The sequence below is a fragment of the Protomyctophum parallelum genome (assembly GCF_964188405.1).
Source record: "Protomyctophum parallelum genome assembly, chromosome: 13".
In the NCBI taxonomy this organism is placed as follows: Eukaryota; Metazoa; Chordata; class Actinopteri; order Myctophiformes; family Myctophidae; genus Protomyctophum; species Protomyctophum parallelum.
The window spans coordinates 37,802,910-37,819,948 of record NC_139708.1 but is presented as its reverse complement, the minus strand read 5'-3'; the positions used below and the strand labels follow the sequence as shown (position 1 = coordinate 37,819,948).

The window sequence follows — 17,039 nt, the reverse complement described above, 5'->3', positions numbered from 1 at the left end:
CGCTGCACAAAACAAAAACTTGTCTTATTGATTGATTGATTAATTGACTTATTAACAGTTTGCAGAATTACAGTACATTTCAAGCACAACTCAACTGTTTACAAGAGGGTCCACCAATTGTTCAATTCATCAAAACATTTAGAGACGTACAAGTAGGCTACTGCAGGAAGTATAGCCTACCGAAGAAACTTAAGAAAGGAGGGAATGGAAAGAGTTGGATTAGCTGGGGTTAAGTAAGAATGAAGGTAATATTGGTGTAATGTATTTGCTATAATACAATTCCAATGCTGCATAGTATTACTATTACGCTATACCATGGCTCCCCCTATTGACCGTTTATGGTACGTACGCTCTAGCGCTAGTTGCGCATCCTTGTGCACAACCCTATGTATACGCCCCGCGCGCACGAACAGGGTTGCCAAGTCTGCTTTTTTCCCCGCGACTTTTGGCTTCTTTTTTCCCCCCAGCGATCATTTTCTTTTCTTTATAGGCTAATTATTAGTATAATAAATTACTAAAACAATAATTATCATAGACATAGCCTACATAGTATTTATAATGATAAATGCATCAAATATTTTTATTAGGATTATATGGTCACAGTGGCATGCACAGACATTTAGAGGGGCAGGTGCTCAAGTGAAAAAAAGGGGCACCTTGTGCAGCGCATTTTGGGGCGGGAACCCATTTTGGTGCTTTAGCTATTGAAAAATAGCAGATCTACAAGCTCATAGCGCGCCACCGCGCTACGAGCTTGTAGGTCTGCTATTTTTCTTTAATCGAAGAACCACTGACATAGAAACATAGCTTTAGATTGTGGGGGGCCTAAATAATATAGTAGAAGCTTTTTTATCAAGATTTGATCAATGTCACCGCATGGTCCACACACCGCTCTAGCACCCCCTAGTGTCTATCTGTGCACGCCACTGTATGGTCATATTATTGGGGTTTTTTTGGCTTGTTTTTGGAGTTGAGTTGGCTTATTTCTCTCACGAGAGTTGGCAACACTGTCTTCGAGTCAGTAAACAACCCTGACTAGGAACGAACCAGATATATTACTATAAGTACTATTGGAATGTGGTGAAAGTGGGCAGAAGGTAGGCTATATTTGCTCAATTATTTTAAAAGACTATTGGAAGTAACATGTAACACATTAATGGATGCAAACTGCCGCTAAAATCCACGGAAGAACAATACGAAGTTTAATTGTTAAAACAACATGGCGCCAGTTGACTGTCGTCTGTCGACACTTTAACATACAAAGAAAACTTAAACGTGTTGTTTCAAAACAACAGTGTGGTCGTTAAGCAGCAGGAGGACGTTTGTTAGCAACTCAACCACTGAGACACAGCAGGTAAGATGAACTGATTCACGTTCCGCTTGTCTTTATTGTCTCCACCAGGCCGAAGGCTAGCCCTCCAAGCAGAACCCAATGCTACTGAAGTTTCTGACATTTGTTCGACCCAGTGCATCGGGTCCTGTTGCATCACTACCATGCCACCTGGTACGCGGCCATTCATAAAACATAAACATGTTTAGCGCCTGTCTACGCTCTTTGACGACATTTGTTCGTGTGAGCGTTTCTGAATATGTGAAGTATAAGTACCCATACATGCCGCTGCGAATATCTCCTGTGGCGCGGAAGCCGTTAAGTATTTGTAATCTTTGTTTGACCGATTTGGTCGCTTTGATTCTTCTCTTGCTTCCTTGTTTATTGACACCTCATTGTACCGCCTATCTGGCTAGCTAGTGGCGCTATAGCTATGACAGAGCAGATCAGAGGCAGGGACGTAGCCGCACAAGCCAACCGCACACCGGGAGGCGGTACAATAAACGGTAAACAAACAAGAAGAAATAAAGCGACCAAATCGGTCAAACAAAGAATACTTAACGGCTTCCGCGCCACAGGAGATATTCGCAGCGGAATGTATAGGTACTTAAAGTTCACGAATTCAGAATAACTCAAAGAAAAAAAGGCCGTCAGACGCCGCAGATACGGTCTTAGAGAGAATATGAATGTCCGCGTTCCGGAATTCCCATACGAAAATATAGTCATGACCAGGGACCCAACATAAAACTCATCAAAATTTCAGAAAAGCTTTATGTAGGGTCCCGAAAGGGGCTAGCCGAAGGCATGGGGAGAGAGTAGCCCTGGAACATGACTGCCATGATGATTATCATGACAGTCATGCAGAAACTTTGCCCTGTTTTTGGCGCTCGCTGCATTTACAAGATTTCCGTATATATAAACATTCAGATTTCAAATATAAAGTACTCACAAAGTGTCCCACGGGTGTTAGTTAGTAGCAGCGCCAGCGATTAGAATTGCTGTGTCCCGCGTTGTTTAATAAAAAGCATTTTTGTCCGAGCTCCCCGGCTACTTTTTTCAAACGGGGTTCGTTTGGGAAATCCACAGTTGCACACCGGGAGCGCACTCGGCTATTAGTCTGTATTGGCAGGGCGGTCAGCATACCTATATCGAACACACCGAGTGCCACCCTCCTCCCGACCGATAGGGGCGCGTAGTTGAAAGTCAATGGCAAAATAACACCTCGGATAAAAATGCTTTTTATTAAACAACGCGGGATGCAGAAATTCTAATCGCTGGAGCTGCAACTAACTAACACCCATGGGACAAATTGTGGGTACTTTATATTTTAAATCTGAATGTTTATATATACGGAAATCTTGTAAATGCAAGTTTCTTCATGACTCGTATGAATACGAGAGTCATGAACCATGGCTAGGGGAGAGAGTATGTTTTATTGTCTCCACCAAGCTGAAGGCATGGGGAGAGAGTATGTTTTACTGTCTCCACCAGGCTGAAGGCATGGGGAGAGAGTATGTTTAGTTGTCTCCACCATGAAGGCATGGGGAGAGAGTATGTTTTATTGTCTCCACCAGGCTGAAGGCATGGGGAGAGAGTATGTTTAGTTGTCTCCACCAGGCCGAAGGCATGGGGAGAGAGTATGCTTTATTGTCTCCACCAGGCTGAAGGCATGGGGAGAGAGTATGTTTTATTGTCTCCACCATGAAGGCATGGGGAGAGAGTATGTTTTATTGTCTCCACCAGGCCGAAGGCATGGGGAGAGAGTATGTTTAGTTGTCTCCACCAGGCCGAAGGCATGGGGAGAGAGTATGTTTAGTTGTCTCCACCAGGCTGAAGGCATGGGGAGAGAGTATGTTTAGTTGTCTCCACCAGGCCGAAGGCATGGGGAGAGAGTATGTTTTATTGTCTCCACCAGGCCGAAGGCACGGGGAGAGAGTATGTTTTATTGTCTCCACCAGGCCGAAGGCATGGGGAGAGAGTATATTTTATTGTCTCCACCAGGCTGAAGGCATGGGGAGAGAGTATGTTTTATTGTCTCCACCAGGCTGAAGGCATGGGGAGAGAGTATGTTTAGTTGTCTCCACCATGAAGGCATGGGGAGAGAGTATGTTTAGTTGTCTCCACCATGAAGGCATGGGGAGAGAGTATGTTTAGTTGTCTCCACCAGGCCGAAGGCATGGGGAGAGAGTATGTTTAGTTGTCTCCACCAGGCCGAAGGCATGGGGAGAGAGTATGCTTTATTGTCTCCACCAGGCTGAAGGCATGGGGAGAGAGTATGTTTTATTGTCTCCACCATGAAGGCATGGGGAGAGAGTATGTTTTATTGTCTCCACCAGGCCGAAGGCATGGGGAGAGAGTATGTTTAGTTGTCTCCACCAGGCCGAAGGCATGGGGAGAGAGTATGTTTAGTTGTCTCCACCAGGCTGAAGGCATGGGGAGAGAGTATGTTTAGTTGTCTCCACCAGGCCGAAGGCATGGGGAGAGAGTATGTTTTATTGTCTCCACCAGGCCGAAGGCACGGGGAGAGAGTATGTTTTATTGTCTCCACCAGGCCGAAGGCATGGGGAGAGAGTATGTTTTATTGTCTCCACCAGGCTGAAGGCATGGGGAGAGAGTTTGTTTTATTGTCTCCACCAGGCTGAAGGCATGGGGAGAGAGTATGTTTAGTTGTCTCCACCATGAAGGCATGGGGAGAGAGTATGTTTTATTGTCTCCACCAGGCCGAAGGCATGGGGAGAGAGTATGTTTAGTTGTCTCCACCAGGCCGAAGGCATGGGGAGAGAGTATGTTTAGTTGTCTCCACCAGGCTGAAGGCATGGGGAGAGAGTATGTTTAGTTGTCTCCACCAGGCTGAAGGCATGGGGAGAGAGTATGTTTTATTGTCTCCACCATGAAGGCATGGGGAGAGAGTATGTTTTATTGTCTCCACCAGGCCGAAGGCATGGGGAGAGAGTATGTTTTATTGTCTCCACTATGAAGGCATGGGGAGAGAGTATGTTTTATTGTCTCCACTCTGAAGGCATGGGTAGAGAGTATGTTTTATTGTCTCCACCAGGCCGAAGGCATGGGGAGAGAGTATGTTTTATTGTCTCCACCAGGCCGAAGGCATGGGGAGAGAGTATGTTTTATTGTCTCCACCAGGCCGAAGGCATGGGGAGAGAGTATGTTTTATTGTCTCCACCAGGCCGAAGGCATGGGGAGAGAGTATGTTTTATTGTCTCCACCATGCCGAAGGCATGGGGAGAGAGTATGTTTTGCACTCCGTGTGTGTATGTGTGTAGCAGACAGTAGGTAGTTTGGTAACAAGAAGACTCACCCCGGTGCGTGCCCGTTTTTCCTCCCGGAATTTTCCCCAGTGAGGAGGATAACTTTGTAATATGATATTGGCTGTTTGTATTGTTTTTGGAAAAATATATAAAGATACTCCTGTGGAAAGGCTATATTATATTACTTATATTGACCCTATAAACAATTTAGTATTATTTAGTATATGTAAGGTTTTGCCCCCTCCTCGTCAGATAATCCCCACATATCCTACAACAACTTCTGTGAAAAGACTTCACTGTAGTAGCTTTTCATAAATTATATTTGTATAATGTCATGAAAGTTTATAGTTAGAGAAATTCAAAGTCCAGCCGTCTGCTGTCCAGCCTCTCCCACCCCTCACTGGGGAAAATTCTGGGAGGAAAACAGAAACGGGGTGAGTCTTCTTGTATTCGCTACTTTCCGGTGTATCCGATTTGGATGAAATCAGATCAAAATGAAATGACGTCTTCCGTCGCCGTGGAAACGGCGTCTTCGGCGCAGATGTTCTAACGGCGACAGAATGCGTAGCTGTCCTCGCAAATGTCAATTTCTTTTCTGTCACAATGCCAACACATACCCAATCCGTTATCCGATCCGATTCTTGGGCAGACGGACACTCACATTGCGAGGCAATGTGAGTGTCCGTCAGAGATGGGCAGTATTTGAAATACATGTATTTGAAATACTTTTTTGTATTTTGTAATTTGTATTTCGCTGGGATGGAAGAAATGAGATGTATTTTGTATTTAGATAAATTTTTTGACCCAGTATTTGTATTTTGTATCAAAATACATTTTCAATGTATTTTGTATTAATACTGAGATTAATAGATTTGTACTGAAGGGCTCTATTTTCATCCATCGACACGTGAGCTTGTACATCAAAATAGTAAAAGGTAGTTTAGGGATAGGCTAAGGCGTTTAGCATGGATGAAAATAGAGCCCTAAGTGTACTATATTCTTGTAGTGTCCCCCATGACCCCCCCCCCCCCCTCCCCCCAATGGGTTTGGTACCCATAAAACCCTTGTGGAAGTAATTCTGATTGGTCAATAACTGAATTCAGCAGTCTGTTATTTCTGGATAATGACCGCACCGCTCTATAACAGACCGATGCCTGATCAAACACTCGGAGCACCTTCTGCGCCCCACTTGATTTACATCAAACATCAAAAATGTTTTTGAAAACATTTGAGCGAGAAATCAATTAATTTCTCTTTGGAGAATAAATCGTTTCATATATTGTGGTCCAAAAATAAACAAGCTGTCTCTGCCTTATTGTCAGTGTTTCTGTATCGTTTGTGACAGTCAGTCACTCATGTATGATACAGTCTGTTTTCTCTTAGTCAGTTGATTCTTCATATCCATATGAGCGAAGCGGCCGGGATGATTTGTTTATTTTTCAAACACAGTTCTTCTATGAGGTGATCTAAAATCCCCCTATGGGGATTACAATGCAAATAAAAAGTACATGAACCCGCGGATCTGCACCCTCTACCGATATTGACGTCAGACGTCGGTGCTCTATAGCGCCTTTATCCAAGGCGCTTTACATAGATTGTGCATTACATTCACACACCGATGCCGGAGGAAACCATGCAATTAAGGCATCAATTGCTCCCGATGTGCACATCGGGAGCAATTTGGGCTTCAGTGTCTTGCACAAGGACATTTAACTTCGACACTAACTCTGGGGGAGACCGGGTTCGAACTGGCAACCTTGCGGTTCCCATCGCGGCCACTCTACCCCATAGCCACAGCCCTTTGTTGTTCTTCACCAGACTCCTTGAAACCAAAGTGTTTCCAAATAGATTAATTGGTTGTAGTTTTCTTGTTGACCAAAGTGTGGCTCTCTTTCCATCTTGGCTAGATCTGAACTAAACATCTCAGTCTCACTGAGCTTTTAGGGAGCAAAACACACATTTCACACACATTTTCTGTTCCACAATGTCTTATTTTCACTATACAATAACAACAGCAAAATATATCATGACACTGATAATATCCCAATGTGTAAACCTTTTTGTTTTCTTATTACCATATCCAAAAGCACAAATGCAATGTGAAAGAAACCTCAGCACTATCAACTAAGAATTAGTTCATGAACACAAAGAGCCTTTCAAGTTACTTGTATCACAAATTTTAACCTGGCTCTCTTCTCTCTCTCTCTCTCTCTCTCTCTCTCTCTCTCTCTCTCTCTCTCTCTCTCTCTCTCTCTCTCTCTCTCTCTCTCAGCACTCCTGATCCTGGGCGAGGACAAAATGCAGTCGGAGGAGGCTCCCAGTTCCGAATTCACCAAGATCCGTACTTGGCTTACCGATAACAAACATTCACTCCTCATTGGTAAAACAGAATCTATTCTTTTTCAGAACCAAACATTCCCTCAGTAAGATCAATGTAAATTATTTCAAGGTCAGAGTTGATGACATACATGGTAATCTCCAGCAAACAAGTAAGACGCGCAAACGCGGGAAGCGAACGCAGCTGTGTGTGTGTGTGTGTGTGTGTGTGTGTGTGTGTGTGCTACAGCTGTGCCCTCTGGTGGCGGGCGGGTGGTGTCACAGCGGGACAGACACACAGACACACACACACACACACACACACACACACACACATGATCTGCAGGGTCTCATAGTTAGTGCTCAGTGCGTTCGCAATCACTGCGTTCGCAATAATTACATTATTACAAATATTACATATGAGGTCTGTATTCTTGACAAGAAACTGACAGTTGAAAGCATGGCAACAAAGGTGATCAAGAAAGAGTATCCAATCCAGCTTTATTTATAAAGCACATTTAAAACAACAAAGTTGACCAAAGTGCTGTACAATAAGGCAAAGCAATAATAAAACATAATACAATACAATTAAACAGTCAGTAATACAACATTAATCACGGTTTAAAAGTCAAGGAATAAAAGACAGTTTAAAGATGTGTTTTGAAATCGGGTAGTGTTGGAGCCAGCCTGACACAGTTTAGGAGCAATGACTGAAAAGGCTCGGTGCCTCTCAGGGCTCGAAATAGCGACCATTTTGGTCGCAAATGCGGCTGAATTTTAATCTTTGCGACCTAAAAATATATTTGGGAGCACCAGTGCCACTACAAATAATTACTGTGGTGTGCCTGGCTACAACGATCGATTGTAGAAAAACGGGCGCTCTGAGCCGCTCTCTGACATCCACTGCTCCTGTCTGCTAGCTGCACTAGCACTCGATGCTAACAAACCAACGTGTGGAGTGTGTAGTTAACTACTCTTTGACACAACGGTACGGGACAACGTTGAGCGCTGCATCGCTCACATTCCAGAGCGCCTCAACATCACCATGTGTCAGAAAGTACATTATTTCAAGCGTTCAGATTCAGAAAAGACCGGAGCCTCTAGCTCCGGAGGCGGACCGTGTGTGTGTGTGTGTGTGTGTGTGTGTGTGTGTGTGTGGCCGCACACGCATGCAAGAGAGAGGGAATGAGAGAGGGAGGGAGAGAGAGTAGCAGACTTGTAAGTGTTTCTACATAGCAGCAGTATTGATACTTTTACTTAAGTAAAACATTAGAGTAATCTTTCCACCACTGATTAGAAGTGAGTAGGCATTGCTATAAATATAATGTTTTACATCGAAATTATTTTATATTAGAAATTCTAATTGTATGATCTAAATAGGCTATGAAGGTGAAAAACAAAGAATAAGAAAACAGGTGATGTGACTGGCCGGAATCAGTGTAGACTAGAGGGTCCTCATCTGGAGATGTTTGATGCCTCTGTCTCTTTGAAGAGATGGATGGATGAGGGACAGAAATCTGGACACTATGGCTACATTTTAAATTCTGGCATGCATTTTTATACTTTGCATTTCATGTTATTTATAAACCACACGTTATATTATTGTTTTTATGAATGTAAAAAATCGATTACATATTGGTGATCCTTAGATTTTGGTGGGTGCTCCTAATTTCTTTCTGGTGCTCCTTCATTTTGAAATTGGTAGCACAAGCCAAGTAGCCAAGGGCTCTAAGTAAAAAAGTTAATTTAGAGCCCTGCCTCTTCTCTTCTCTCACACCTTGCCTAAGGGCCGATTCATACTCCTATTTTAGAGCCGAATAAAAGTCGGTTCGGCTCTGTAGAGCCTACAATGTGACGTCATTTGAGGAATTTTATTAGCTGACCTCAGTGATCTAGATGGAACAGAATAGAATAGAAGATCAGAAACAAACTTGCGCTGATCCAAGACAAACAATAAAATCCTAAAATGGATCCTAAAACGTATGTGAATAAAAGTAAATAAAATAACAACTGGAGTCCCACTAGATATATCGACCCAATCTAACTCACGTGGTTGACTAGGAGTCACCTCTGTGTTTGGGCACCCAGCTCACTCCCACCTATTTGGGACGAAGCGGAGTGTTTCACTGGGGTGACGTGGCTCATCCCCCAGCCAGGAGAATAGTCTGGTTGAATTCCCCCGGCATCATGAACACAGCCTTGAGCCAGTGTCACTGGGTCCCAAAGAAATGGGGGGGGGGGGGGGGGAGGGGTTGTGCTAGGCTGTTATCCTACCATAACAGAACACGAGAGAACATATTACTCCAGTTTTGGCTTCACTGCACTGGCTTCCGGTTGTTTTTAGGATTGATTTTAAAATTATTTTACTTGTCTATAAAGCTCTCAATGGTCTCGCACCTTCCTACCTACATGACTGCCTGCCTAAATATGTCCCAAACCGCCCCCCTAAGGTCTTCCACTGCTGGCCTGCTCGCTTTGCCTAAAAAAATGGCAACAAAAAAATACCTTCGTCAGGCAGCCTCTGTAGACATTTTTAAAGCTTTCAAGACCCACTTCTACAACATTGCTTTTAATTGATCTTTTATTTTTTATTTTTTTTGTTATTCATGTCCTCACTGTATTGCATTACTGCTTGTTTTTTAATGTCGTTGCCTTGCTTTTCTTTTATTCTCCATTGTTCTGTAAAGCACTTTGAGCTGCATTTCATGTCATGAAAGGTGCTATACAAATAAAGCTTTATTATTATTATTATTACCAAGCCAGACGGAGCCTGATAGAACTTGCACGACAAGCCCTGCCTCCCAGCCGTAGATTCACCCCAGACTCGAGCACCAACTGTCCTACAGTAACAAGTGGTTTGACACAAGGGCCTATCTTACATAGGACGTGCCCCGACAACCTGTTGGGGCCGTCAATGTCTACTAGTGATACCACAAGTCGACACTGGTCTCCTCAGTTCCCGCTCCGCGCTCCTAGCGTCAAGCTGTGCGTGGAGGGGCCTATTACGGACGGCCCCTGTATCGGTGGAGGGGCCTATTACGGACGGCCCCTGTATCGGTGGAGGGGCCTATTACGGACGGCCCCTGTATCGGTGGAGGGGCCTATTACGGACGGCCCCTGTATCGGTGGAGGGGCCCATTCTGACCTGAGATCAGATTCATACGAGGTTTCCACTGGACACACACTGGTCTGATGAACCCATTCTGACCTGAGATCAGATTCTAAAAATGTCAGTCGCTCTTCGATTTTTCAAAAATAGCAGACCTACAAGCTCATATCGTGCCACTCGGTGGCACGCTATGAGCTTGTAGATCTGCTATTTTTAAATAGCTAAATCATAACATGATGCTAATACCAAAAGGGGTGCCCGTTCAGAATGGGCTAACCCGGCCGCATCTCCAGGGAGGATGGCGTCCCGGCCCCGCTCGTTAAGTTACATCTCGTTAAGATATGAAGGCCGGAACCAGGTCAATCCGACCTACGGCCGATGAGTTGAACCAGGTCAATGCGACCTACGGCCGATGAGTTGAACCAGGTCAATGCGACCTACGGCCGATGAGTTGAACCAGGTCAATCCGACCTACGGCCGATGAGTTGTTCCTGATCGGGCCCGCCCAGGGCCGGGGAGGTCAGGGCAAAGACTTTGCCCTTCCCTGCAAAATCCAAGACCTCCCGCCTCAACGGACTGGAAATCTTTATACTGGAAATGAACTGTATTGCAGAGCAAAAGGAAAACAAACTATTTCTCAACTTAAATTGCAATGTCTTTATCTTGTTTAAAGTAGATCAAACAAAAATAATACAACTGAACAATCAAAGTCTCTTCAAAATGTAACTGAAAATGTTCTCAGAGTCAAAATATCCCATAATGATCCCCAAAAAGTAATCAAAGTAAACCGAGCGTTTTAGATCCTCTCTTTTGTTAAAGTAAAGTAGTCCTTAAAGTTATAAAACAAAAAGGCAAGGCAATGCATTGCTAACTGGAAAAAAGAAAACGTATATCCTCCTCACCCGACCTTTAAGTCAGGAGTCCTCAGCTGGTTCCTTTGTGCACAAACACTGAATTGTTCGCTTAGATTTCAAAGCTTCAGAAATGTCTGACCAAACTTTACTTCTTCCCACACCCAAAGTTCTTCGGTCAAACTGCGTATTGGTTAGAGTTCAGTTCTGATTTAGCTTAGTATTGGCTTGAAAAGAGTGTGTTTGACAAATGAGTAACAACCACATCAAACACTCTTCTAACTGCCCAAAATGGAACCCAGGCTCGGTGCCTCACTTCCTGTTCCTTTATAGCTTCCTGGCAGTTCACTTCCTGGATTTGGAACTATTCCTGGAACTATTGCTCACATACATTTCCCCACAGCTCCCCAAATGACCAAACTTTGTCATTTTATCAACAGAAAATGTATGACCATGGTTCAACTACACAATATATTATATTCTCCGTACACTACGTTTCTGTGTTAAATATTCAACCATAATTTCAACCAATTTATTCCCCATTCTGTTTCATTTCTTTCAATACTCAATACAAGGACAGGAAATACATTATTTCACACATTTTATGTGGCAGTGTTATTAAAGGCCTTATTCAATTGCTTAATTTCAGGCAAGTGTGTGGAGTCCAGACTGCAGGTGAAGATGAACTCTCCAGATGAGTGTGTGGAGTCCAGACTGCAGGTGAAGATGAACTCTCCAGATGAGTGTGTGGAGTCCAGACTGCAGGTGAAGATGAACTCTCCAGATGAGTGTGTGGAGTCCAGACTGCCGATGAAGATTAATTCTCCAGACTCGGGCAGACTTGTTTCTATTAAACGGGAACCTGAGGACATCTCTATTAAACGGGAACCTGAAGACATCTCTATTAAACGGGAACCTAAAGACATCTCTATTAAACGGGAACCTAAAGACATCTCTATTAAACGGGAACCTAAAGACATCTCTATTAAACGCGAACCTGAGGACATCTCTATTAAACAGGAAGCTGAAGACCACCCACACCTCAGTAAGTTTCATGTGCTCTTCCTTATTTCTTTAATATTTTTACTTCGTCTTATTTTCACTATACAATGTCAAAATATATTGTTATACATCATTGGAATATCTCTTAAATTTAATTTTGAAAGTTATTCTATGTCATGTTTTTTTCTTCTTACCATATCCAAAAGCACATTGTATTTGCGAAAGAGAACTGGACTTCACCATGTGATTTTCTTTACAGTATGGATGTAGGGACACAGAAACAGTTGGGTGTCATCGGCATAGCAGTGATAAGATAGATTGTGAGCAGAGATAATAGAGCCATGGGATTTAGTGTACAGGGAGAAAAGGAGGTGGCCAAGTACAGATCCCTGTGGGACCCCAGTTATGAGTGTTCGGGTGTATGATAGCAAACCTTTCTAAGAAACCTGTTAGGTCCGGTCGGTTAGGTAGGAGGAGAACCACTTTAGTGCTGTCCCGCCGATGCCTAGATCAGCTAGGGTGTCTAGGAGCAGCTGGTGGTTCACTGTGTCAAATGCTGCTGATAGGTCCAGAAGAATCAGGACTGCAGAGTGGGAAGCAGCCTGGGCAGCGAGGAAACTGCACTCCTCGCAGTGCTTCTGTGACTGCGAGGAGTGCAGTTTCCGTGGAGTGGGCCTTTTTTTATCCTGACTGGTTGGGATCCAGCAGGTTGTTCTGTGAGCGATGGATAGAGAGCTGGTTAGAGACTCGTTCAAGGGTTTTGGAAAGAAAGCAAAGGAGTGATACCGGTCTGTAGTTCTTGATATCTGAGGGGTCAAGAGTGGGTTTCTTGAGGAGTGGCGTTACTCTGACTGACTTGAAGGCAGGTGGGACCCAGCCTGAGGTTACTGAGGTGTTGATGATGGAGGGGATGACATGAGCTGGCCTGGATGAGAGAGGGCAGTGATGGTCGAATGCAGATGAGATAGTGGAGAGGGAGGATGAGGTTGCAGTGTCAGGTGAGAGAGAGAGAGGGGAAGGACTCCATGGAGGGTAGAGAGGAGAGAATGGAGGACGAGATTGCGTCGGGTGGAGACGGTCGGAGGATGAGTATGTTTAGGTGGGAGGGTGGAGAGAGGGAGACGGTTATGAAGTGGTGGTCAGACCTAAGTAAGGGGGTAACGGAGAGGTTGGAGTGAGAGCAGGCTCTGGAGAACAGACCCATTTCCAGACGTACAGAGCCAAGCAATTACTTTTTTTACATCGATTTTCATCTACCACCCACATTTCAAGCTTTCATTGTCAGAAGTGTTTTTGTTTCTGTTTCATAACGTCTGTGAGGTCTGTTGATCATTTGAAGTTGTTTCAGAATGTCATGATTCAAATATTTGCTGTAAGACCATTATTCATTTTGGGGGTAAAGTAACTTTTTGTATTTTGCTTGGTAAAACTTTCAGAATTGTAAAAACCTGTAGTTAGTAACTGTTTAGTCAATCTTATCTTGGTAAGTAATAGCTAATTTAGTAAAAAGAATGGAATCCAGTGTTGACTCGTGTTACTTTTTGTACTCCTAGACATCCTGCACATGGTTGTGTGTAAAGAGGAGGTTTCTCCTGAACAGGAGAGGAGCCCCAGTCTGCTCCAGGAGGAACCAGAGCCTCCACACATTAAAGATAAACAGGAGGAGCGTAAAGAGGAACAGGAGGAAATACTTCAAAGACAAGAGGAGCCTGACGGGTCAACATTGACATTACTAGCAGTGACAAGTGAAGATGACGAAGACATCTCTTCACACTGCTCTGAAGTTGAAGTCGATGTCGAGCTTGAATCTGACACTGAAGACGGTGATGATTGGGAGGAAACCAGTGGAGGTCAGTCATTGTTAAACACTGGGATCACTGGCAGTTGGCATAACGACAAAAAAATTGATGATGAATAATAACAAAAATAACACAGGACTTGTTTGATGATGGAAGCTTTTCGAGTTGTCTGTACGCACCATTTGTAACCTGCCTTCGCTCCCCCTCTCACCCTGTCTGTGTCTCTCTCTCTGTCTGCCTGTCTCTCTCTCTCTCTCTCTCTCTCTCTCTCTCTCTCTCTCTCTCTCTCTCAGGAGCGAGGCCCCAGTCCTCCCACACTCAGTTATCCTGTTCTGAGTGTTCAAACTCCTTCACATCTCAGGTCCTCCTCCATAAACACATCTGGAGGAGACACAAGGACCTCTACTTCCAAATGCAATGGAATGGACAGATTACCTCAGAAGCCTGTCAGCAAATCTCCAGTCAGAAAGAAGGAGACACTGATGAGCCTTTAACTGAACTAGGAGAAGTACAGACACATCAGTACAGACACATCAGTACAGACACATCAGTACAGACACATCAGCTGACTATCACAGGTAATAAAACACACATCTGTAAACACTGTGACAAGAGTTTCAGTAAATCTAACCTGAAGAAACACCTGCGTGTCCACACTGGAGAAAAACCTTTCCAATGTAAACATTGTGACAAGAGTTTCCGTAATGCATCTCACCTGAAGTCACACGAACGTGTCCACACTGGAGAAAAACCTTTCCAATGTAAACATTGTAACAAGAGTTTCAGTAGTTCATCTCACCGGAAGAGACACCAGCGTGGCCACACTGAAGAAAGAAAATTCCAATGTATACACTGCAACAAGAGTTTCACTAAATCAAACCTGAAGTCACACCAACGTGTCCACACTGGAGAAAAACCTTTCCAATGTAAACATTGTGACAAGAGTTTCATTGATTCAGGTACCCTAAATAAACACCAGCTTGTCCACACTGGAGAAAAACCTTTCCACTGTAAACTTTGTGGCAAGAATTTCTGTTCGTCAAATTCCCTGAAGACACACCAGCGTCTCCACACTGGAGAAAAGCCTATTCACTGTAAACATTGTGACAAAAGTTTCATAAGGTCATCTGACCTGAAGAGACATGAGCGTATTCACACTGGGATTTCTTTCCAATGTGAACATTGTAACAAGACTTTCAGTAAATTAGGTTCTCTGAATAAACACCAGCATGTCCACACTGCAGAAAAACCTTTCCCCTGTAAACTTTGTGACAAGAGTTTCACTTCAGCAGATTCCCTGAGGCAACACAATTATATCCACACCGGAAATCAAACTTTTCCCTGTGGACTTTGTAACAAAAGTTTCATGTGGTCATCTGACCTGCGGAGACACCAACGTGTCCACACTGGAGACACCAGCGGCCGGTACAAGCCCAAAATATTGGCCCCACCCGTGGAGTTAAGCCCGGGCCCGGCCCAACCCGTCATGGTACCGCAGTTCTACAGCCCGAGCCACTGTGAACACTGTGACAAGTATTTCTGTTCATCAGATTCCCTGAAGACACACCAGCGTGTCCACACTGGAGAAAAACCTTTCCACTGTAAACTTTGTGATGAGAAGTTCTGTACGACAGATTCCCTGAAGACACACCAGAGTGTCCACGCTGGAGAAAAACGTTTCCACTGTACACTTTGTGACAAGAAATTCTGTTCGTCAGATTACCTGAAGAAACACCAGTATGTCCACACTGTAGAAGAATCTTTCCACTGTGAACATTGTGACAAGAGTTTCCGTTCGTCGAGTTCCCTGAGCGCACACCAGCGTATCCACACTGGAGAAAGACCTTTCCCCTGTAAACTTTGTGAAAAGCGTTTCCTTTCGGCGGGTTCCCTGAGTGCACACCAGCATATCCACACGGGAAGACAAACTTTTCGCTGTAAACATTGTAACAAAAGTTTCTTTTGGTCATCTGACCTGCGAAATCACCAGTGTGTCCCCACAGGAGACACTATTATTTAACCCATTCAGGCCTGAAAAAAGGTGTCTTCTAAATCCTGACAGTTTTCTATGTTTCTAGGCCTATATCACTCAATACTTCATGTCAAAGACCCCAAAAACTATCTGTAATTGGCCTCCGAGACCCCCATCTGAAAATATGTTGTTCCAGGGACCTCTCCAGAAGCAAAGATTTGAGTTAAAAACGTTCATTCTGAAAAAATATATTCCAAATTTGAGGCACATTTTTACGATTTTTCAAAAATAGCAGACGCCAAGTGCCTCCAGTATTTGCAGATGAGTTTAAGAGAGAGACACTGTCCATATCGATTCACTATTGACTAGAAATGTGGTGTGAATGGCTTAGCACCTGAGCACCGGTCCCTGAGGTAGAGTGAGAGAGTGTTTGTAGTGCAGCCCCACCTAGCCGACAAACTGAGTAACCTCGCGTCACCAGACTTTCCACCTCGGAGGAAAGCCAGATATACAGCGGTGCCCACGAGACCATAATGTCCATTCCCCCACATCGATTTACTGTACATATCTTTCTTTCTTTTTTTTACTATATTCATATACCGGTATGTGATGTTTTGATTATTGTTTGTCTTTCAATATCACGATTAATTTAACACAGTACCTCAATGGAAATAAGCCCTGGGCTTATCACAATGGAAATAAGCCCTGGGCTTATCACAATGGAAATAAGCCCTGGGCTTATCACAATGGAAATAAGCCCTGGGCTTATCACAATGGAAACTAGAACTGCACTCTGTCGAGTGCATACTTGCTTGTTGCACACTAGTAGGCCATAAATGGCCAACTAGTGCGCAAGCAGAGCGCGCAAGTCCTTTCGACCGCTGTAAACTGTCAAATCTCAGTATCTCTGTGAAGGAACGTTTGAAATGATTAATGTTTAGATGTAACTATTTGCTACCTACTTTATACATATAAACATCTAGTATTATTAAGTATGATTCAAGTTTCTATCTATATAAGAAATACTGTTTTATCGTTGTAGATATATTCTGGATCCCTTTTTAGTTTTTCAGAGACAAATAAATCATTTATATGTGTTGAAAAAAAGGTATATAAACTGAATTAAAATATGTTATACAGTATAATTTTTCTGTAAACGGTGGAATCTCAATATCTCTGTGAAGGAACATTTGAAATGTCTAATTATTATTATTATTTTTTTAAGATATTTTTTTTGCGGCTTACGCCTTTTATTGATTTTTGAAGGGACAGACAGTAGGCTGACAGGAAACGGGAGAGAGATGGGGGGATGACATGCAGTAAAGGCCGTGTCGGGTCCGGGAGTCGAACCCGCGGCACACTGCGACTGGATTACCAGTCCGGTGCCCAGACCG

The 17,039-nt window shown here is 43.7% G+C and overlaps 2 protein-coding genes across 2 annotated transcripts in view; both read left to right on the top strand.

The window, feature by feature from the left end:
- wbp11 (WW domain binding protein 11) overlaps positions 1-17,039 on the top strand; it is a 317,048-nt gene that overhangs the window by 262,082 nt on the left and 37,927 nt on the right. The window lies entirely within an intron of this gene.
- LOC310869313 (uncharacterized protein) lies at positions 1,263-15,789 on the top strand. The gene is made up of 5 exons (XM_083779975.1): positions 1,263-1,354; positions 6,869-6,976; positions 11,612-11,917; positions 13,428-13,724; positions 13,967-15,789. The coding sequence occupies exons 2-5, from the start codon at positions 6,895-6,897 to the stop codon at positions 15,691-15,693; spliced, it is 2,412 nt and encodes an 803-aa protein (XP_083636101.1). The 5' UTR covers positions 1,263-1,354; positions 6,869-6,894; the 3' UTR covers positions 15,694-15,789.

Excerpts from the sequence above, each read along its gene's own strand:
- LOC310869313 (XM_083779975.1), top strand. The coding sequence starts at position 6,895 with ATGCAGTCGGAGGAGGCTCCCAGTTCCGAATTCACCAAGATCCGTACT. Across the intron at positions 11,918-13,427 it reads TGAAGACCACCCACACCTCA|ACATCCTGCACATGGTTGTG; the intron begins GTAAGTTTCATG and ends TTGTACTCCTAG. Across the intron at positions 13,725-13,966 it reads TTGGGAGGAAACCAGTGGAG|GAGCGAGGCCCCAGTCCTCC; the intron begins GTCAGTCATTGT and ends TCTCTCTCTCAG.